Source organism: Notechis scutatus, chromosome 4 (genome assembly GCF_049901735.1).
Source record: "Notechis scutatus isolate UNSWTSFEM ecotype Mainland chromosome 4, rNotScu1.2, whole genome shotgun sequence".
NCBI classification, from domain to species: domain Eukaryota; kingdom Metazoa; phylum Chordata; class Lepidosauria; order Squamata; family Elapidae; genus Notechis; species Notechis scutatus.
Genome location: NC_142012.1, coordinates 99,227,302 through 99,250,175, shown reverse-complemented (window position 1 = coordinate 99,250,175; position 22,874 = coordinate 99,227,302). Strand labels below are relative to the sequence as shown.

General features: G+C 37.8%; 1 protein-coding gene across 1 annotated transcript; it reads left to right on the top strand.

Annotated features, from left to right (window-relative positions):
* Positions 1–4,874: 4,874 nt before the first annotated feature.
* Positions 4,875–21,958, top strand: SLC35G1 (solute carrier family 35 member G1). Its single transcript, XM_026670767.2, has 3 exons — positions 4,875–5,158; positions 16,663–16,843; positions 20,296–21,958. Exons 1-3 carry the CDS (start codon positions 4,921–4,923, stop codon positions 21,053–21,055), a joined length of 1,179 nt encoding a protein of 392 aa, XP_026526552.1. The 5' UTR covers positions 4,875–4,920; the 3' UTR covers positions 21,056–21,958.
* The last annotated feature ends 916 nt before the right edge of the window (positions 21,959–22,874 follow it).

The following is a 22,874-nucleotide window of genomic DNA, read 5'->3' as shown; positions in this document are numbered from 1 at the left end:
AATAATAATAAAGTTACCAATGTCTCTCCTTGCTTTTAACAGTCTATATTAACTTATTAATTTAGTTGGTTCTTTAGTCTGTCATATTCCCTTTCCATTACACATTCTTTTTATAAATTCTAGATTAATACAAATTATAATGCTAAAAAAACCCACCAAGTATAGGTTTCCCCCCTTCTACTGTTTTGAGTGTGACACCTCAATGATTAAAATATACCTTTATTCCCTCATCTTGATTCCCAATAAACCATTATTTTTAAGAAGTTACAATAATAATCATTACATCTTTTCATTTGGATTCCGTAGCATATTTTCCCCCCTTGATTTTTAATAAGAGATATCAGTATCTATATTACCCTATTTTCTAAATATTTTTGATTGCAGAAATATTCTTATTACCCCTTGTCATCCTGCAGAATCCCCTTTTTAATTCATCAACCATTATCTCTGAAAAAACAATTTCTTTTCAACATTTTACTATTTCCGTATTTCTTTATTTCATGCACCTGTTTCTTACTGCTTCTCCTCCCCCTCTTTCACCATATCTTTTCTCATTCCAATTTATATCCCTCTCTTTCTTAATATCTTCTTTTCCCCTTTTCTGCTGGGTCTTTCTGCCTTTCCTGACTTCACAGGTATTCCCCCTTTTGATTGCCTTCTTAAATTTCAACTTTTTAACCTTCCTTCTTTCCCCACTTCTTTGTAGTGTTCTTTGTGTTAATTGTCTATTTAAAATGTCTTCTCCTTGAATCGACTCCTCCTCCTCTGAAGCTCTTTCTTCTTGTTCTTCAATCACCATTTCCATTTTTTCTAACACAGAGCAAAGTGATTCGCCTCTTTCCTGTAGTAATTCTCTCATATTTTTAAGTTCCATTTTTAATTCCCGAAGAGATATCATCATTACATATTCTTATATTTTATGATCGTTAAAGTCCACAATAAAAACACTTTTACTTTCCTTCTTTCTTCTTTCAATTTTCTAAAGTTCTCAGTTATTCCAGCCAAGGGTCTATATACCAAAAACATCAATCAATCTCACAGTCAGTCTTTCCTTGCTTTTTTCTTTATTCTGGTTCTGCTTTCACTTTCTAAGATTCTTACTTTGTTTCAATATTTCTTTAATGTTATATCCACACAAGTTCATTCAGAAACAGGATGCTTTCCCTTTTGTTTGAGCTCAAGTTTTTGTCAAAAGGTGGCACTCTCCATTATACAAAGTCTTCACCTTTTCCCCCTATTTTTTTATTTAGGGTTTTTCAAACCTCAATATTCCAGCACAGTCCAGTCTCCAATTTGTAAACTTTATTATTATTATTATTTTGACAATCTTAAGTCCAGCTTTATTTTATGCCTGTTTATTCCCAAAATATTTTAGTCCAATTTAGTTAAATCTTTAGTTCCAGCTTCTTCCTTTCCCGGTTCGAAGCCCCGCTTACCTGTCAAAAATATTTTCTTTTTTCCCCCCTGTCCTTTTGTAATTTTGCCGCTCACTTTTCTTTTCTTAAAAATTCCATGTTACCTTAATCCTGGGGCACTTTTGTTTAGCTGTATTGCCCAGTTGTCCCGGTTCAGATGTTATCCACCTCTTTCTTCCCTCCTTCACAAATCTTAATCCAGCTGAGTCCTCCTCTTCAGGGTGGCCATTTTAAACCACTGCTGCAGTCATCTTCGGGGGGAAAAAGACCAAGCCCGGGGGGGAGAGATGCGGCTCCCCTCAACCTGGCTTGTGGCTTCCCCTCCAAGGCAGCTGCAGCCCCTAATCGTAATAATCGGGGCTCTCCAACGAAAGATCACGGACCATAGCCATAGAGAGTCGTGATCTACGGTTCGTCAGCGAGGAGGCTCCGCCTTCTTCCCTGCAGTGTTCCAATATTTGAGGGGCTGCCACGGAGAGGAAGGGGTCAAGCTATTTTCTAAAGCACCTGAAGGCCAGACAAGGAGTAATGGATGGAAACAGAACAAGGAGAGATTTAACCTTGAAATAAGGAGAAACTTTCTGACATTGAGAACAATCAACCAATGGAACAGCTTGCTTTCGGAAGTTGTGGGAGTGCCATCACTTGAGACCTTCAAGAAGAGATTGGACTCCCATCTGTCAGAAATAGTGTAGTGTCTCCTGCTTAGGCAGGGGCTTGGACTAGATGACCTACAAGGTCCCTTCCAACTCTGATTATCTGTTGTTGTTGTTGTTGTTATTATTATTATTATTATTATTATTATTATTATTATTATTATTATTATTATTATTATTATATAAACACATATATATTACACACAGCCACACATGGGTACAGATGTATCATTTAATGGGGTGAAAATTATTTTTTTCAATTTATTTCATTGATACATGTTTTTACACTAAGAATTCAAACCTGCTGTTCTTTTTGCAATTGCACAGTGTTTAGCTTGGCATGGTAAATCCACGTCTGATCAGATATACCAACAAAAGTCTCTTGTAACCCAAGTACTGTTAACTTTATCTTCTCAAAATTACTCTTTGTGCTACAAAAATTAATTTCCCCCCCTGCATGAATCTTATCTAGCTAAACAAAAAATAATCCATGCAATCATAAACTAACATCAGAAAGCAATTATCTAAGTTACAAAAAATGTTTAAAGGAGTTTCATCAAGTCTTGTTTTGATTCGTTCTTTGACATCAGCTGTCGACTTGCTTCTTGGCCTCTGGAATAACCCTCATGTTTGTCATGGGCATACAGTCTGTTTGCTGCCTCTGTGACCTGTTTCACGCATCACTCTTCTTGATTGGGCATGACAGGGCCACTATGGTACCTGCATTGGTTTGACAATGAACTTATTTATTTCCGCTGTAATCAGTTGGCAAGTCAAAGGTTCTCATATACACCTTCAGACCATTCAATCAGCTCCAACAGAGTGGATGTTCTGGTTTGACCTCTACCCAGTGCATGGGCCACCTTCACAGCCAGTATTAATATTTGTAGAATCTCCTCCAATGGCCTTCAGTGCCTTTCTTGTTCATGAAATACACCAAATTATCTGCAATCACTTGAGCAGCTTTTCCTGTTTTTGAGCCTTCCTTTGGAGTGAAGTGATAAAGATATCTTCCACCCTGCACACAGAATGATGTTCTTTGATAATACTGGGGAATTGCTGGACTGAATTGTTTGCTGGGGAATTGCTGGTCTGAAAAGTTATGATATTTATGAAGTTATTTACAAAGCACGTCTAAATTATATTAAAGTAAAATATCTTTACAATCCCCAAGGCATGTCACAACTTTGGAGCACCACTAACGTTTGGAAATTGAAAGTTGAAAAATTTGACACAGGCCCTATATACAGGTAGCCCTTACAATCACAACTGGTACCACTGCTAAACAAGGCAGTTGTTATGTGAGTGGCACCCAATTTTACAACTTTCTTTGCCAAAGCTGTTAAGTAAATCATGTGGTCATTAAGCAAATCCAGCTTCCCCCATTGACTTTGCTTGTCGGAAACCGGCTGGGGAGTTCGCAGGTGATGTTCACACGATCCCAGGATGCTGCAACTGTAATAAATACATGCTTGACAAGTGCCTAAATTTCAATCACATGACTGTGGGGATCCAGTGACAATCGGAAGTGTGAAGATTAGTGGTAAGTCGCTTCTTTCAGTGCCATTGTGACTTTGAATGGTCACTGAATGAGTTGTTGTAAGTCGATGACTACCTGTATATAAAAATGTATGTGGGTTTGAATTTGTTCTATTTTCTACAGCAATGAACAGAGCACAATCGTGCCTACCATCCCTGTCCTATTGTCCCCAATTATTAGTTCCTATTTCTTGTATTTAAACATGCTTATTCTTGTTTCTGTTATATTGTAAGCTTTTGACAAATAAAATAAATAAATAAATAAAAATAAATAAATGAGTTTATCTTTGGTTCATCATGGCTATATTAAAATTTTATTTCTATAATCAACGTATTATATGAATGATGTGCCATCTCATCCCAATTTGAATGGTGAAAACCCCAGCATTTATTTTTAAGTGAATCGGGCTTTGCTTGTCAGATCACAAAAGGGGATCTGTTGCCCCCTTCCCTGCCCTTGACAAGCATCATGATCTGTTACATTTTTTCACCTAGACACCCCCAGGGGCCATAAGGACTCCAGTTGAGAAATCACTGCTTTATATCATGACTATTGTCCTCTCCTCTTTACAAAAAAGGCGAGCAACACAACTGAATGAGATGCCTATGGGGGCCTAGTGTTTTTCAGGGCCGAGGCATGCCTTAAAGTGGTTCACAATTCTGGGTGGCCATAACATGCCGTTTCTTTTCCACAGAGTATTATTTAATGAAGTGTTTTTCAAACTGTATTTGAACATTAACATGTGTGGGCTTCAACTCCTAGAATAAAATCGTGCCTACCATCCCTGTCCTATTATTAGCTCCTATTTCTTGTATTTAAACTTATGCTTATTCTTGTTTCTGTTATGTTGTAAGCTTTTGACAAATAAATAAATAAATAAAATAAAATAAATTTTTTTCCAGTCAGCATGCTGGCTGGGGAATTCTGGGAGTTGAAGTCCACACAGCTTTAACTGGCTATGGGATTCTGGGAACTGAAGTCCATCCATCTTAAGAGTTTTTGCCAAATTCGAACAACACTGATTTAATAAGTGATACTCTCAAATACCCTCTTTCAAATTTAACTCCAGATTCCACCTTTCCAACTCTCCGGAGCTGGAAAGCAGAAGGGAATCCTCCCATTCAAAGGCAACCCTGAGGTAAACACCCCGTCAGAGGCCCGCCGCCCGCCAATAAACTCCCCGTGGGAACCAGCCGGCCTCGCCCACGGGACGGCGGGAGGCGGCGCCAAACCGGCCTTGCCCGCATGCGCACTAAAGTTGCCGGCTCCTCGCCGGACGGAGCCAGCAGGCAGTTTGAAGTCGATCCTAATGGTGCAGGGTCAGGGCGGCGAGGAAGAAGCCGCCGGTCCCATCGCCGGAGAGTCAGGGGCAACGGAGCGATGGGAGCGAAGGCAGGAAGGACCCGGGACCCGGGAGGAGGAGGAGGAGGAGGACGGAGGTGCCTCGGAGCAGCCTTGCCCTTCTCAGGTTCACGACATGGAAGCGGCGGGCGCTGCCAAGCCGGGCGACGGGAGCTCCTGCCCCTGGACCTGCTGCAGGATGCCCGGTGGGTGAGGAGATGAAGTGCCGGTGGCTTTTCGGTGACCCGGCTTAACGGGAGCCGAGATTGCCGCCCCCCCAAAAAATAATAATAATAATAATAATAATAATCCTTGCGCTTCTGCCCTTGAACTCCGGCCAGGGGTACCGAGAAACAGAGCTCTTTTTTAGGTGCCCTCCGGCTAAGGCGAGGTTGAGCCGCCGCCGCTTCTGCCCGGGCGACGGGCGAGTTGCAGCCTGTGCCCGAAGAGATGCCCGCCCCGGCCTCGTTTCTTTAGGTTTCCTCCAACTTTTGAAAAGTCCCGTTAAACAATTCGGACGGGACTCTCCCCCCCTCCCCAAAGGAGTAAAACGGGGATGGCGGATCTTAAATTAAAAAGAAAAAGGAGAGGGAGAGAGAAAGGTTTCTCTTTGGTTCCTTGAGAATCATAAAACAACCACTAGCACCCACCCAAAAAAAATAAAAATAAAAATACAGCACTTTCCTCCTGAAAGCCTTGCACGGCTCTGGGTTTTTTTTGTTTGTTTTTTTTTTTTAGATTTTCGTTTTTCACTCTTATCTAATATATAAAAATGTGCATATCCTGCCCTTTTCTTTTTGTTCTGGAAATATGTATTCTTTTTGGGGGAGCTGGGGTTCTGTCCATCCTGAATCGTTATTTACTATAATCCATTTATTCAGCACTCTTGTGCCCTACAGTATAATTTAAACAGGGTTTAGTATCCCTTCTTCACACAAAGTGGTAAAGGTAAACAGAAACCTTCCTGTGTAACAACTCATCTAAGTTAATTTAACACATGACCTTATTCCTTAATGTGCCTCATCTTTCTAATGGAAAAAAAAAATCACATTTGTATGGAATCGGAAAACTTTAGTTCCAGATTAATTACTGTAAAAGTTATGATTACTATTATTTAGTTTGTAAACTAAGTTTACACATGTTATTTTATTTAATAGGTTTGGAAACAACTCAGTCACTTCGGTGAGATGGGCAGTGTACAAACATACATACCGGAACATACATACATACAGGTGTATATACACACACACACATTCTCCTGTAAAATCATATAGCAGATTATTTTTACACTACTTACACTTAAATTTTGCTGTGGTATAATTTCATTTAAGTTGATTTTGAAATCATGTACCATGAGTCTCTGGATCTACAGTAATATGAAATATGTTACAGAATAATGGTATTAAGTAGCTTATTATATTCTCATTCTTTGTAAATATAATGATTTTTATACATTTATATGCATGTCCTGTTGTGTATTTTTAAATAATTCTTTAAGTCACAGGCAAAGAACAAATTATAACCTTTTATATTAGAGCAGATCAAGTTCTATTTCTTTTAGCAAATACAATTATATTGTGTAAACTTTAACATCCAAATAAATCCTCATAGAATCTTCAGGTTTTGTTAAGCATCTCAGTACTATACATAGCTCCTGAAGCCTCTTGGCATATAATTTTGATTTTTCTTACTGACATAATTATCCTTTGATTAAAAAAACAGTGGCACCATTTTCATTATTCTGTAATATGAGAAATACTTAAGAAATACTGTCCTGGCATATAGCATCTTTTTTTACCTCATCTGATATTTTTGGATAGCTTGGCTTCATTTTCAAATAGTAAACAAAATAGCTGGATTGTACCATTTCAGACAGAGATGCTTTGTTGTCTTAGGCAAAAATGGCACCATCGTTCATAATCCCATAATTGACAGTTTAATCTTGTTTGATAGTGACTGAGGACTATATCTGACTTAAGCCTGACATATAAATAGTCCTTACTTAACTACAATTGGGCCCAGAATTTTGGTTATAAGTCATTACGATTGTTAAATGGATCACTATGTGACCTTACTTTTATTTTTACAATCATTTGTACAGTAGTCATAAGGCAAGTCACCATGGTCATTAAGCAAAGCATATGGTCATTAAGCAAATCCATTCTCTTGAATGGATAATTTTTGCTGGAAACTGGCAATTTGTGGTGATGTGGGATCTGTGTGGGATGCTGCAACTAGTTGTAAATGCAAGTCAGTTGCCAAGTGCCCAAAATACAACCATGTGAGTGTGTGTGTGTATGTGTTTCTGTGTGTTTTGTAACTTTGAGGTTGTAAGTAACTTTTAAGGGGGTTCACTGTAACTTTGAACACTCATTAAGTGACTAATCGTTAAACAAGAACTACTACTTGTAGTTTTGTTCACTATTACCTGACACTGTTCTCCACTATATAATATCTATAAGAGGTAGTTTTATGTTTAAACATAAACTTATACTGAATCTGTGCTGTCTGTGACCATAGTAAAGATTTGACTTGACATATCAAACCTTTCTAAAAAATATGTATAAGTTGGAGTGTTTATGATTGAATACATTTCCTGTGTGAAGAAAACATATTTTGCATGCAGGCCTATTATGGTAGCATTTTGTGCTTTTATATGTAATAATTTATTCATTCATACACAAAAATATGTTAACTTCTGTCAATTTCTAAGACTTGTTCCTGAGTAAAAATGACACCTCTGTTCCTCAGTGCAATTATGAAGTCAACTTGAATTTAAAATTCCTATCAAGGGTATAATGTTGCCTTTTCAATGCTGCGTTGAAAGTATCATTATATTTTAAGATCCAATGTCAATAGAACATTGTGCTTGTAAAATAATATTTTATGCCATTCTTAAAGTTTACATTGAAAAGATAGATAATACAAAAAGTGTAGCAATTTGCTGGGCTTGCTAAAAAAAACAGCTGAATGAAAAGCTCCTTTATTTTATTATTTATTTTGGCAGTGTGAAGCAATAGCATAGTCTTTCATCCGAGAAAATATTAGCAGATAGATTAATGTCCTGACAGAATGAATAAAAAGAGCGTGCAGAAGCTGCATGGAGCTGAGTGAAAGGAATCCTGGGAACTGAAGTTCACCCATTTTCAAGTGCCCAAAGTTGAGAAACATTGCCATAGAATACTACAGAAGTGTGTGAGAATCATGCCACTGGGAAGGATGAAGAAGGAAACTTTGTGGAATGATGAAGTGGAAGGGGCTGTGGATGAAGAAATGGGCACATAAAAGAATAATTGCTGCCAAAAAAATGAGGATTAGAGGAAGATGTATAAAGTGTATATAGAGAAAGAGATAGTTTAGAACGAGTTCCCCAACTATTCTGGCTTTGTGGACTGGCAGGGCTGGGGTGGGGAAGAGGGAATGGTTCTGTGTGAACAGCTGGTAAGTACGCACATGCACAACTCCATTTGCACGAGTGGCAGGTAGATGCTCACCCACTGCTCGCACAAGTGGAGACATGAGTGCACTCTCGCCCGCCGCGTCCACGGCCCAGTTCTGAACAGCTTACAACCCAGTAATGGGCTGCGGCCTGTGGGTTGGGGACCTCTGCTTTAAAAGAACTTCCAATGAGAACATGAAATGATTAAGATTAAAAGAGGTGCAAAAGCTGAGCAACTTTAAAGGAAAACATGTTTTAGAAGTAAGCGAAGCAACTCCCAGAAAATGAAATGAAATTGGAATGAAACTGAAATGGAGAAATGCTGGAAGAATTGATATACTGAAGAATGGAATTGAAACACTGGCTGACCTTCATTGTGCCTCCTTCTTCTCAGCCCTGAATCAGAAGGAGAGGCAGTTCTTCCTCACTTCCACTGGTCAGCTGCAGCTGTGTCCCTTCTGTCCCTAGTTCAGCCAATTGCTTGCTTGTCCGGTCTTTCCTCCTGTGATTGCTCCGCAGTACTCAGCCTTACTACTCCTGTCTCAGAGCATCTGTCAACTTCCTGATTCCTCTACATCCCCATTTGATGTGTCTGGAACTGGCTCATCGTCATCCGGTCAGGATCAATAATCTCAATGCTGAGGAATGCAAATACCTATCCATCATGGCATACCATCAGCGAAGCACGTGATTGGTCTTAAACTTATTCTGCAGCAGGACAATAGCCCCAGACATATATCCAATGTCATTAAGCATAAAGAAGTACAAGAAATCTTGGAAGTGAGCCTTGATCTCAACATCATAGCGTCTGTTTGGGATTACATGAAAAGACAGAAGGGTTTGAGGCAGCCTACATCCACAGAAGATCTGTGGTTAGTTCTCCAAGATGTTTGGAACAACCTTGAAGGAACCTTGCCGAGTTCCTTCAAAAGCTGGGTGCAATTATACCTAGAAGAATTGGTGCTATTTTTAGGGCAAAGGGTGATCACCCCAAGTATTGATTTGATTTGGATTTCTCTTCTGTTTATTTACTTTCTGTTTTGTGAATTGATAAAAAATAAACTATTAACACTTCTATTTCTGAAAGCATTATTAATCTACATCATTTTTGCAGAACTGCCTAATACTTTTGCACAGTACTGTATCTGTTGGTAATGTAAGGGATTTCTCTTTGTTAACTGTAGTAGCAGGTACTCAATGCTTTTGATAGAGAAGTAAGTTTCAAAGACTTTTACCACATGGCAGGATTTTCTGACGTTGGCAGTTTAAGATGCATGGACTTCAACTCCCAGAATTTCCTAGCCAGCCGTGCAGTCTGGGGAATTCTGGGAGTTGAAGTCCATGTGTCTTAAAATGGCCAAGGTCAGGAAACCCTGCCATATTGTACTTCGGAGAAAGTACAAAGGACCTGCAATTCCTTGGATTGTGATCCAGTTTAACTATTCCACTATTGATTTTGGCATCTTGTTTTTCTGATAATCAAATAGACTGGCTAAACATTAACCTGATGTTTTATTCTTCAAGATCAGCCTGGTTTTGTATTTCTTTCATCAGCTGTAGTTCATTATGAGCATCCCTACTTTAATATAATATGAAAATAAACAGTACCCATTAACATGGGCTTTATTGTATAATGAGAACACTAGGAAAATAATGCAATTGAGATCAAAACAAGTTTGCGGTGGGTATAATTAATTAGATGTCAAATGGTCTATCAGTTCCTGTATGAACAATCCAGATTGAAATGACTGTGATTAAACTGAGAGGTGCATGTGCAAGTCCAGCTGTAATATGCTGGAGATTCAAAATGTCTTGAAAAAAATGTGTGTGTGTGTGTGTGTTGCATCTGTGAGTGTATGTTGCATCTGTGTGTGTGTGTGTGTGTGTGTATTATGCACTGCTTTGAATTTGATTTGATTTTTTTGTATTAGTGAGAAAGAGTGAGTTATCCTGTGTGTAGGAGAGAGAGATGACTGGTGTTGGAAGAATTCTGAATTGATTATGGAGAAGGTACAGTCTGTGTAAGTAGGTTAAGGGCCAAACTGTTGGCAACTACAGCATTTTAAATAAAAAGAAACACGAATGTGAGTGGGAGCTCACTGCTTCTTTTTCCCAACTGAATGTAGTTGAAATGCAGGGTGACTATGTATGTATGTATGTATGTATGTATGTATGTATGTATGTATGTATGTATGTATTTGCTTTATTTGCTGCCCATCTTGTTTTGAAGCGACTCTGGGTGGTTTACAGTATTAAAAGGCATTAAAACCATGAAATATAAATATTTCTAAAATGATTAAAATATCATAGAATTATAGTTAAAAGATAGGGAAGGAGGAAGGGAGCAGGATGTGTAGGCAGGGAGGTAATTGCCCACCCCTGGTTTAGAGGATGAGCTGTTTCTTTTGCAAACCATTTCTTTCTGTATGTTTCAATAGTGACTTTTTATCACATCAATGTTAAGATTTTATTTTAAAATAATCTAAAATACTCTTCAAATGCAAGAAATAACTCTGCTAATTAAAATTTCTAATTCTAATTAAAAGTTTTCCGGGGGGTGGGTGGGTTAAACTTGGGGTGGGTAAAATAGTGGTAAATAAAGGCTAATGTTTTAATAGTGATACAAGTAGCCCTTGACTTAGGACCACAGTTGAGCATGAAATTTCGGCCATAAGTCAAGGCACCACATGATTGGACTTTTATGACCATTTTAGGATGATCATAAAACAAGTCAGAGTGATGATCATTAACCAAATCACACAGTTGTTAAGTGAATTTTCAGCTGGAAAATGGTAAAAAAGATCACAACTGCCAGTCACATGACTGTGGAACCCAGCAACTGGTCACAAATGTGAGCTGGTTGCTAAGCACTCAAAATGCAATCACATGATTATGGGGGCGCAGTCATAACTTTGTGGACAGGTCATACATACTGTACCCTTTAAGAGTCAATTGTAGCTATGAACAGTTGTTAACTATAAGTCAAGAACTTCTTATATCAGATCTTTCAAACATTAAATCTCTCTTAAAGAACGAGGTTCATTTTAAACAATTCAGATATAAATTTATTATCCAGTAAGTCTCCAAATGCAACGATCTTCTAAACTAGACAAAAAGGTAACCAGTTTTGAGTTAAGCTCATCTCTTAGTGACTTCATATGGTAAACACCTTAAGGTATGGAACTGATTTGCCCTTGCCTGTGTCTTTAATGTTTTTTTTTTTACTTCCCAGGTTGATAAAATTCAAGTAATTACTTTTAATGGGAATCAGTCCTGAATAACCTATTATCAGCATAAGATCTCCCCAAACCCATATTTGTGATGAAAGGAGAAGTGCTGCTAAAACATGCCAACTAGCGTGGATTTTCTGTAGCATGAGTTATCTTTTTTTTAAAAAAGCTGAAAATAGGTGTTTGTTATCTTCTGCTAATCTCAATGCTTTAATTTACATTAACTGGTGCCTCTTCATTAACTGAATAAAGTTAACTGAATCTCTCCAATCCTACCACCCAAATAGACTGAACATTTCAATCCATCCTCTGTAGGATAATAACACCATCCCTCCTGCAATTTTCAGGTAGCTGGAAAAGAAGCAGGCTCTTGTTTCAAATAGGATTTCTACCCATTTCCCAAATGTAAATATTTGCACTTTACTAGCAAACCTAAGCATTTACTTTCAATTTACAAAAAAATTGTCACTGATCTGCCTGGCAATTATGAGATTTTACATCTTAACTGTCAAAGAAGAACCCTAACCCTGGCAAGATTTAATGTTCCAACCACAGTTTTTGAATGGAAATTACAGAATATCATATTGTGGGAAAGGAGTTTCTGAAACATTAACCCACATTTTACTGTTCTACCCTTATTATACTGATGCCTGAATGCTATTATCAAGGAGAGAAGCAACCTAGAACTAAGGAGAAATTTCTTGACAGAACAATAAATCAGTGGAACAAGTTGCCTCCAGAAGTTGTGGTGCTCCAACGCTGGAAGTTTTAAAGAAAATTTCAGACAACCATTTGTCTGAAATGGTTCAGTGTTTCGTGCCTGAGCAGCGGATTGGACTAGAACAGTATCAACTATCTGTCTATCAACAGTAGAGACCTTCAAATTTCTAGGCTCTATCATATCTCAAGACCTAAAATGGACACCTAACATCAAAAACATCATCAAAAAAGCACAACAAAGAATGTTCTTTCTGTGCCAATTCAAAGCTCGAACTGCCCAAGGAGCTGCTGATACAGTTCTACAGAGGAATTATTGAGTTTGTCATCTGCACCTCTATAACTGTCTGGTTTGCTTCTGCAACCCAATAGGACAGACACAGACTTCAGAGGATAATTAGGACTGCAGAAAAAACAATACCAACCTGCCTTCCATTGAGGACCTGTATACTGCACGAGTCAAAAAGATGGCTATGAAAATATTTACAGATCCCTCACATCCTGGACATAAACTGTTTCAATTCCTACCCTCCAAACGACACTATAGAGCACTGCACACCAGAACAACTAGACACAAGAACAGTTTTTCCCCCGAACACCATCATTCTGCTAAACAAATAATTCCCTCAACACTGTCCAACTATTTACAAAGTCTGCACTACTATTACTGTTAATCTTCTCATCACTCCTTATCACCCATCCCCTCCCACTTGTGACTGTATGACTGCAACTTTGTCGCTTGTATCCTTACGATTTATATTGACTGTTTCCTAGTATGATTTGATTGCTTATTGTACCCTATGACTATCATTAAGTGTTGTACCTTATGATGCTTGACTTCTGATGAATGTATCTTTTCTTTTATGTATACTGAGAGCATTTACACCAAGACAAATTCCTTGTGTGTCCAATCACACCTGGCCAATAAAGAATTGTATTCTATTCTATAAAAAAAAGACTTGCAAAATCTCTATCAACTCTGTTATTCTGACAATTAACAAATACCCATCTAGTCTGATTTCTGTGTTAGCCAGATTCAGTTTATTTAAAGCTATCTGATCCATGTGATTTTATTTCTCTGAACATGGCTAAGTTGTGTTTTGCTGTTTGTATGATAGACCACATTTTTATTTGCTGCTCAGAATGTGTTTTTGTTTTTGAATTGGTTGGTGACTGTAGTATCTTTCTTCCTGTCATTTTTGTCTTCTGTTTTTTTTCTTGGGATTTGGACTAGTGCCAATTCATTGATAAAAAAAACACTGGATATTTATTTATTATATTTGGCTATCTAGTTATCTATCGTATGGTGCATTCACAACATATTTCAATAAAAAGGAACACAGGTAAAATATAAAACATAGAATATGAAATCTGAACTCCTAACTGGATGATTAGAAACGTGTGTCTAAGTTGCAAATATAATTTTTTACTTCATATGTCAAAAACTATGTGGTTGATAATTTATTTTTTGGCCCCACAGTCACAATATGGTGATGGTATTTTGCCACACTTGTAGAGGGGTTTCTGCTCATCTATCATGACCAGTACAAATTTGGTTCAGTGTTGTCCGTATCGTTTGGAGCTGGTCAAATCCACGTGGTTTTTCCAAGATGCAGAGAAAGCCTCAACATTGGGGTGGTGGGGCTCTATTTTTATCCCCTGTTGTTTTCACATGTTGTGTGTGTCAAACACAACATACAAGTGCTGGATAGCTGGATGTCTAGATCTCAGCCTGTTTACCTCCAGGCAGGCTATATTGCTTAGTATTGGCAACTGGAAATTATCAATAATCTTCAGTTATTCTTGAAGAAGGGCCTTTTTTGACTGCTGGAAAAAGGAGAGGAAATAGTTGAATGTGCCTATTTTTATATTCCAGTGATATCATTTATCAGTTTATGATGAGAAAAACAAAATAAAATACAACACATGAAGACTTCTCCTAGATCAGACTAAAGAAATTATCAATGCAGGGCAGCATTTTATTGTCAGATTAGTTAAATCTTCAAGTTGCTTCTCACAAAACCTGTAAACAATTGCTTTTTCTAAACCACTACAATTTTTGACAAATGGATATAAATGGCAAAAATACTAAGCTAATACATAACATAATATTTTTACTCTTTTTACAGTAGAAAGTCTTCAAAAACTTTATCCCCAGCTTTATTTTATTGAATACATAAGAACTCAGGGATATTTGTAGAAAAGAGATCAAGAGTCCCATGCCCATATACAACATCAAGGATATACAAAAGAGGTGGAATTTGTGATTACCACCTTGACTTTTTTGACCTCTCCACAGAAAACCTGTGACAAATACAGTACTTGTTTTTCATTTGTGCATATTGGAATAGATGCTAGATCTACTGAATCATGATACTGTAAAAACCCATGTTTGATTTTTCATATCAAGCACAGTCATTAATCTTAAGCACATTAGCGTCACCAGTGATTCAAGATTCAGTCTTTTCAAAATGGAAAGTTCACTGCTGTTTGAAAGCTGATTTTAGCACTGGTCTCCATGATCTGAAATGGCTCGGTCATGACCTTCTATATTTTGTCACCTTAGATTCACAGCTGTTCAGTATTAGAAAACAGTGATTCTCAAGTTTCAGGTTTAATTCCTCATTGCCTAGCAACTGACAGAAGCACCTCGCCAAATCATGCTTTGTTTCAGTCACTAAATCCTGAGACATACCTTTGGCTTGTTTAATCACCTTAGATGAACTAATCCAGAACAGGGGAGGGGGAAAAATAATTGCCAAGCAATTTAAATCCTAAGAGTACTGTATGCAGTTCCTGGAAGCATCCAGATTCCAAGAAAATTATTGATTATCTTTTCTGTCTTCAGCAAGTTCTTTAGAAAGAAGAAAAAGATGTAAAAGCTGTCCCAGAACTCTTTGTTCCTTTTTACTGTTGGGTGTTGGCATTTCCTGGCCCTGACCACCCTGAGTCTTTGAGAATCTTGCAAGATTCTGTTAATGTAGCCTTGCAATAAAGTAGAATTAGTTCATCTACTTGTGTTTCCTGACTGGTTTATCTGAGAGGACTGACATCAATTTTGCAAAACTCAAGGTACAGACTTTTAACAGCTTGATCGATTAAGATGGGTCCTTTCTAAGTTTCTCTCTCTGACCCTTAAGTCACTGGAGGTTCCTGCCTCTGTTATCTGATGGCTTCCTAGGCAGCATCACTTCCCATCTCCCCCCAAGGTCATCCACACATTCCATTACAGTTAGCCAGAAAAGATGCTAACTCCTGAATTTTTGTTGCCAGTATAAATAAGCAAGGTCTCTTCCTACTATAATTCTGAACCTATGCCTCCTGAAGTTACCTCATAACATCAGTTCTTTTTAATTATCCATTAGCAGCCTTGAAGTAAAGCTCTTAGTATTTCTCTTGTAATCATTCTAAATTACTCTGGTGGCATTTTTCTTCTGTTTTTCCTTTCTAGTTATATTAATTGAAGGCCAGGAAAATGTTATAATGGTTAATGTATTGAGGTAGGAAAAGGGAGACTCAAGTTTAAATCTACCCTTGGTGGAGATTCAGGCCAGTCATTCTCTTTACGCTCAACTTATCTCACAGGATTGTTGTTGTGGGGAAACGATAGGGGAGGAAGTGCTACATATCGCACCTTGAACTATGGGATATAAAATTAACAAATAAAATATCCTTTGTGTTTCTGGGCTTCATTTGGTTCACATAATTCTTTGGACCCTAGTATTTAGTATTAGTGTGTAACTCTATATCAGTGTTTTTCAGCTTTGGCAACTTGAAGATATGTGGACTTCAACTCCCAGAATTGAAGGCCACACATTTTCAAATTACCAAGGTTGAGAAACACTGGCCTATATAATGAAGGCTGGATGTTATAAGACAGTCATGTTCTTTGGTATATAGTGAACAATTGGATTTTTTCCTTTTATTATTTATTTTATGTATATGAAAATATTGGTTGACTAAGTTATTTTCTTCTGTATGCAGGTGAATGATTTTTGCATTAACTGGCCTTCAACATTTTTGACTCAATATGATCAATCTGAACAAATTTTCCCCAAATGTGTAAGCCAGAATTAATTATTCTTCATAACAGTGTATAAATCCACTATATATTTCAAATTTAAAAATATCTATACTAATAATATATGTGTATGTATAAAATGTTTGCATGTCTATAGGGATACGGGCTCTCAGGCAATATAGAACTGCAATGTATTCCCCCTGAGTATTACTTGTTCAGATGTCAGCATGCAGGTAAAAAAAAGTACTTTTTAATTTTTTAATTATTCATTTCTAACTGGAAATTACAATTATTCCATTCTAGGAATAAAGATGAAAAATGGATGTCCAGGGCTTGGCTTGTTCTATACATTATTATCTGCCTTCCTGTTCTCTGTTGCTTCTCTATTTCTAAAGAAAATTGAAGATGTTCATTCAGTGGAAATCAGTGCTATTAGATGTGTTTTTCAAATAACATTTGTTCTTCCTGGATTAATATACTTCAAGTGAGTATTCTCTTCCGTTTGCATGTAAAAAAAAACTCCATAGAAGATTAAAATGTATAAAAATATATATACGGGGTGGATATATGTCTATGGAGATCTTCAACCATCCAGAGTCCAGATCATGGTTGTCCAAAAGATGCTTTCGAAAAGGCAACCGGACTTCTTGGTTTTTTTCCTTGAAACGTTTCACTTCTCATCCAAGAAGCTTCTTAGTTAGAACTGAGGAAATGTTTTCAAAGAAAAAAACCGTGAGAGTCTAGTTGCCTTTTGAAAAGGTCCTTTAGGACAGGGGTCCCCAACCGCCGGTCCGCGGACCGGTACCGGGCCACGGAACAAGCCTTACCGGGCCGCTGGTTGCTGGGCGCCGCCATCTTTTTGGTAAAGTGCTTCCGGTGAGCTTTTCCGGGTAGAAAGCTCACCGGAAGCACTTTTTCATCAAAAAGATGGCGGCGCTAGCGCTCGGTGAGCTTTTCCGGTAGAAAGCCATTTCTACCCAAAAAGCTCACCGGAGCGCTGCACCGCCATCTTTTGACGAAAAAGTGCTTCCGGTAACGCCACCGGAAGCACTTTTTCGCAAAAGATGGCGGCGCCAGTTGACGCCAGTACCGGCGCGGCGCCCAGCTGATGCCGGAACCGGGCCGCGGCGTCGAAAAGGTTGGGGATCACTGCTTAGGATTAGGGGTCTCACCGTGGCACTTTAAGACTTGTGGACTTCAACTCCCAGAGTTCCTCAGCCAGCTTTGCTGGCTGAGGAACTCTGGGAGTTGAAGTCCACAAGTCTTAAAGTTGCCAAGGTTGGAGACCCCTGCTTTAGGATATGTGGGGTGGGTAAATATAACCATATAGTATGTTGAGTTTTAATCAGAACATTATACGATTGTATACTTTTTGCAGCTAACATGACTTAATTCCACAATATTTTAAATTGATACAGGGATGCATGACGTGCATTTTACAAATCTGGAGGAAAGCTAATGTGATGATAGCAGAGTTAAATCCAATTAAGGTGCTGTCAGATCTATGTAAAACAGGATTGGGGGAAAGGAAGATTAATACAGTAACTGAAGCAGGCACAACCAGAATCCTGACTTCTCCTAGGGTTGGCTTTTTTACCATTTGTATATATTTATACATTATTTATATTACATGTTTATCTTGATGGGATTTCCCAGCCCGAGAAAAGAGCTGCATAGAAGGGACTTGAAGACAGAGTAATCAACCATGAATAAAATAGGAGACCTCTGTTCTTTTGCTTTCAGGGTCCTTCTTTAGCAAAGGTTTAAAGAGTGCCTTATTGCATTGCTTAATGCATTCACCTGAGCCCATATCCTAGACAAGTGCTCACTAATGTGTGAGGTTGCCATTGAGTTTGATTCAGGAGATGAGGGTGCTAAATCAAGAGAACTGGCAGTTGTACAGATGTATGAAGGTGACAGCATCTGGCTCTTCTCTTCCAATATGTGACACTACCAGGGAGTAAGGGATCCCATTTCATGGTTATTTTAATTATTGATCTTTGTTGTTGTTTTTCCCTGTCTGATATTTACATTTTTTTATAATTTTGTTGTTGTTGTTTTTATTCTGTTTTTAAGTATTGTTAGCTGCCCGGCATTATATATTGGTGATGGGTAGCCATATACATACATATATACCAAGGTTGTAGACCAGATTGGGAAATTTTAAAAAAAAATCCCCAAAGAAGACAATGGCAAACCACGTCTGAACTATTGTTCACAAAATTGCATAGGCGTCCCCATGAGTCAAGTTCAACTTGAATGAGTCTTGTATAGCTTTCATAAGATGACATTAATAGTTTGAACTTCCTAATTATAAGCTCAGTAGCAGATAAAGACAGAGGAGAATGACAAAATGTAGACTAGTCTGTGTGAAAAAAAATCTAGTGAACAAAAGCATATGTGAAATGCTGAAAATGTTTTGGGGCCATCCTTTGATGGTGGATTGATGCCAGTGAGGGATCTGTTCTTAATGGTTGATTTAAAAAAAAAAAAGTTATATTAGTTGAGAACTATGACTTGGATGAGTGAGGATCTCCACAGGCATTCTATTAGTAGAATTGAATAGCTTCAATAAATACCCTATAGCAGTGGTGGGATTCAAAATTTGTTACCCCTGGTTCTGTGGGCATGGCTTGGTGGGTGTGGCAGGGGAAGGATACTGTAAAATCTCCAGTCAGAGGTGGTATTTGCCAGTTCTCCGAACTACTCAAAATTTCTGCTACCGGTTCTCCAGAACTAGTCAGAACCTGCTGAATGCCATCTCTGCCCTACAGGCTGCTTATTTGAGATAGGGAATGCTTATTTCATTTTGTTTATTTATCAAATTTATTTGCCACCTGTCTCACAGTTAACTTTAAAAAAAAACTTGTAAGCATATTTATAAGTTCGATGAACTTCAGAACCTTGAAGAAAGTGCATTTGATATAAGGGTTAAAAATATGGGTTATATGATGGAGTTAGCAGAGATGCCTAAATTGACTGTTTTGATTAAAGAAAAATAAAACCACAAATACCTTTATATCTACTTGGAAACCCCTTCTGGACTTTGTGTTTCAGGTGGAAAAGAATGAAACTTTGATTTTGGGTTTTACCGATCAGATAGATTTGTTGTTATAAGAATGGCTAGTTTCTATTATGAAAAAGTAAAAAGTTGAGGGTAGATGGTAATGCCTTATTTTACTGCACCAAAGGAGTCGGAAGTCAATGCCTTTTTTTTTTCTTTTCCCTTGCTTTCCCTCACTATCCACTTCCCCTTTTCCTTCCCTAATTTCCCTAATATTTACTTTTGTATTCTCATTGTATGTCCTACTATAAATTAGATAGGTAGGTAGAATAAATCTATATCTATATTTATATCTATATAGATATAGGGAAACGGTGGCTCAGTGGCTAAGATGCTGCAGTTCGAATCCCTAGTGCTGTGTAACGGAATGAGCTCCCATTACTTGTCCCAGCTTCTGCCAACCTAGCAGTTAGAAAGCATGTAAAAATGCAAGTAGAAAAATAGGGACCACCTTTGGTGGGAAGGTAACAGCGTTCTGTGCCCTTTCGGCGTTTAGTCATGCCGACCACATGACCACAGAGACATCTTCGGACACCGCAGGCTCTTCAGCTTTGTAACAGAGATGAGCACCACCCGCTAGAGCCGGAAACGACTAGCACATATGTGCAAGGGGAACCTTTACCTTTTTATAGATATAGATACAGATAGATATCTATAGATAGATAGAATATGGGTTATAAAAGGTACTAAAGTTAGTTATTAGGAGAATTTACATGAAACCATTGTAACATTATTGTTCTTGAATTTGAATTTGAATTTCTATTGCTTGTTCTAAAATTCATAGTGTGATGTTAGGGTATTGAGGTATGCTTGACGCTCAAGCATAAGATACATATGATGTATCTCTCTCTCTTCTCTGTGTTTCATTTCAGAACAGGATTCCTAGGACCAAAGGACAAGCGAATAGTTCTTTTCCTCCGAGGATTCCTTGGCTCTAGTGCAATGATCCTTATTTATTATTCTTTCCAAGTGATGCCACTTGCTGACGCTACCGTCATTACCTTCAGCAGCCCGGTTTTCACGTCCTTCTTTGCCTGGATCTTCCTCAAAGAGAAATACAGTCTCTGGGACCTTCTTTTCACCCTACTTACAATCACCGGAGTAGTGTTTATAGCACGGCCCCCTTTTTTATTTGGATCCAATGTCCTTGACATGGAAGAAAGTTACACAGATCACCTGAAAGGAACCATAGCAGCCATTGCAAGTGCAGTAGCCGCTGCCTTAACTTTTGTGATCCTAAGGAAAGTGGGGAAATCCGTCCATTACTTTTTGTCCGTTTGGTATTATGCAATAATTGGGTTAATTGTGTGTATAATCACACTTTTTATAATGGATGCGTGGAGTTTGCCCAATTGTGGTATAGACAGATTTCTTCTAATCTTAATTGGATTGCTAGGACTTGGTGGTCAGATATTTCTTACTAAAGCATTACAGATTGAAAAAGCTGGCCCCGTTGCTATAATGAAAACCATGGATGTGGTTTTTGCTTTTATTTTTCAAGTCCTTTTTCTTAATCATATACCAAGATGGTGGACAGTGGGGGGTGCTCTTTGTGTGGTAGCCAGTAGTTCTGGAACAGTTTTCCGCAAGTGGTATCAAAATTCCAAAAGAAGCACAGAACAGAAAATTTAAACCGCTAGATGGTCTACCTTTGTCAAATAGAACAAAGTATTATGATACTTATTTTAAACAATTCATCAATTGGTCTGTTCTCTTGAATCCATATTCATTAGCTAGGTAGGAATCCTAACCAGAACCAGCTTGTTTTATATCAGGGATGACTCTAAACAAGAAGAAAGATTGTTTTTGTGTGCCAAATTTGCCTTGTTTAGCAGCCTTTGTGCCTTGCAAATACAGCAATTTCATGATAGGTTATGAGTATTCTTTAGGTTAAAAAAAATGTTGCAAAACCAAAATGCCACAAGATTTGCCTATGTGTTTAGAAAATAGGTTTTGCAACCTAACTGTAATTTCTTAATGTAATGTATCCCTGTTACATATTTTCATAAAACTGACCCCTTGGCACCAATGTATGCACTATAAAATCTATGAAAAAGGAAGCACTGTGAAGTTGCATATCCTCCTCCTCCACCTCTCTTATAACTTGAAAAGTGTAACCAAACTCTTAACTTCTAAATCATTCCAAAAGTGGGATTTGTGAAGTATAGAATTATATCTTATTTCACAATTTAAATTGAAATTGATGCAATTTTGGTTTCACGGTGGAACTGGGGGAAAGGTCAGTTATTTGTGCTGTGATTTTCCAATTTTCATTCAACTTGAAATGTTGGTTACAACATCTGAACATTGTTTTTAGTCCATTGACTTCTACAGGGTAAATATAATTGGCTATAATATGCCAATTGCAGCAGATAACGATCTGTAAATGCTTTTGATGTAGGTGCTTCCACTGTGCCCACACTTTGAATTTTAATTTTGGTAACTTTACACTAATTTGACTGCATATGATATTGTATGACTAAATCATGCAGATTGCAGGTTTGAAATTACACTGCATTACAGCCTCATAAACTTTTAAAACATAAAAGTAAAATAACATACTGTACAAAACTTCCTTTTACAATACTCAAAGCATCAGTTTTATTATTTTAGTGTAGCACATTAACTAAATTCAGATGGGTCTCTTTTCAACTGCAAAATTAATTCTTGTTTCTTTTTGTCCACTAAGTCTCTAAAGAACAGATTGTTTTTATTTAAAAAAAATTATGAATACTACTTTTGATATAATTATGTCTTGTGTTTTCTTTAAACAGGTTTTTATTGTATATGAAGAAATGTAAACTATTTGTGTGTCTTAAATACATTCTTTCTGAGTGGAAGGAGTGAAAGCCATACTGTGCTAGAGTTGTATGCAATGTTCTATGCATGGAACAGTTGCTTTTGAGAGGCTCATGCCTGAGCTGACCCATTTGGAGTAACCCATTGTGAGGTCTGTACATGAAAGGAAAAAAAGGCAATTTTGATCCTGGGAAAAGGAATTGTGGGTGGGGAGGCCTGCGTAGAAAGCAACTAAACAACAGGAAACAGGAAGCGCAGATTGGACCATGGAGACACTGTTCTGGATATGGGCCAGCTGAGAAGAAAGAGAAGACTCTTGATAGGGCAGGTGAGCCAATCAGATGTGCTGTGCCGGAAGCTAATGAAAAAGGGAGTGAGGAAAGTACACCGGCTTCCCTATTTATCTTTAACTTCACCTAACTCAATCAAAGTGGTCCAGGGTTTGGTTCTACTCAATCACGTATGGTCCAGAATAGTTCAGTGGAAATTCCAGAATGTGGGGGTTTGTTCTGAGTTTGAAAACAAGCATTTTCTTCTTTTCATGCATACCTTCCTACTAGTATTCAACTACTAAAATTCTAGTAAAGGAATAAATTGAATGAAATTCCTTCACCATCTGTCTGCCAACAGAAGGGTCATCCTTACTAGAACA

Excerpts from the sequence above, each read along its gene's own strand:
- SLC35G1 (XM_026670767.2), top strand. The coding sequence starts at position 4,921 with ATGGTGCAGGGTCAGGGCGGCGAGGAAGAAGCCGCCGGTCCCATCGCC. Across the intron at positions 5,159-16,662 it reads GACCTGCTGCAGGATGCCCG|GAATAAAGATGAAAAATGGA; the intron begins GTGGGTGAGGAG and ends ATTCCATTCTAG. Across the intron at positions 16,844-20,295 it reads CCTGGATTAATATACTTCAA|AACAGGATTCCTAGGACCAA; the intron begins GTGAGTATTCTC and ends GTTTCATTTCAG.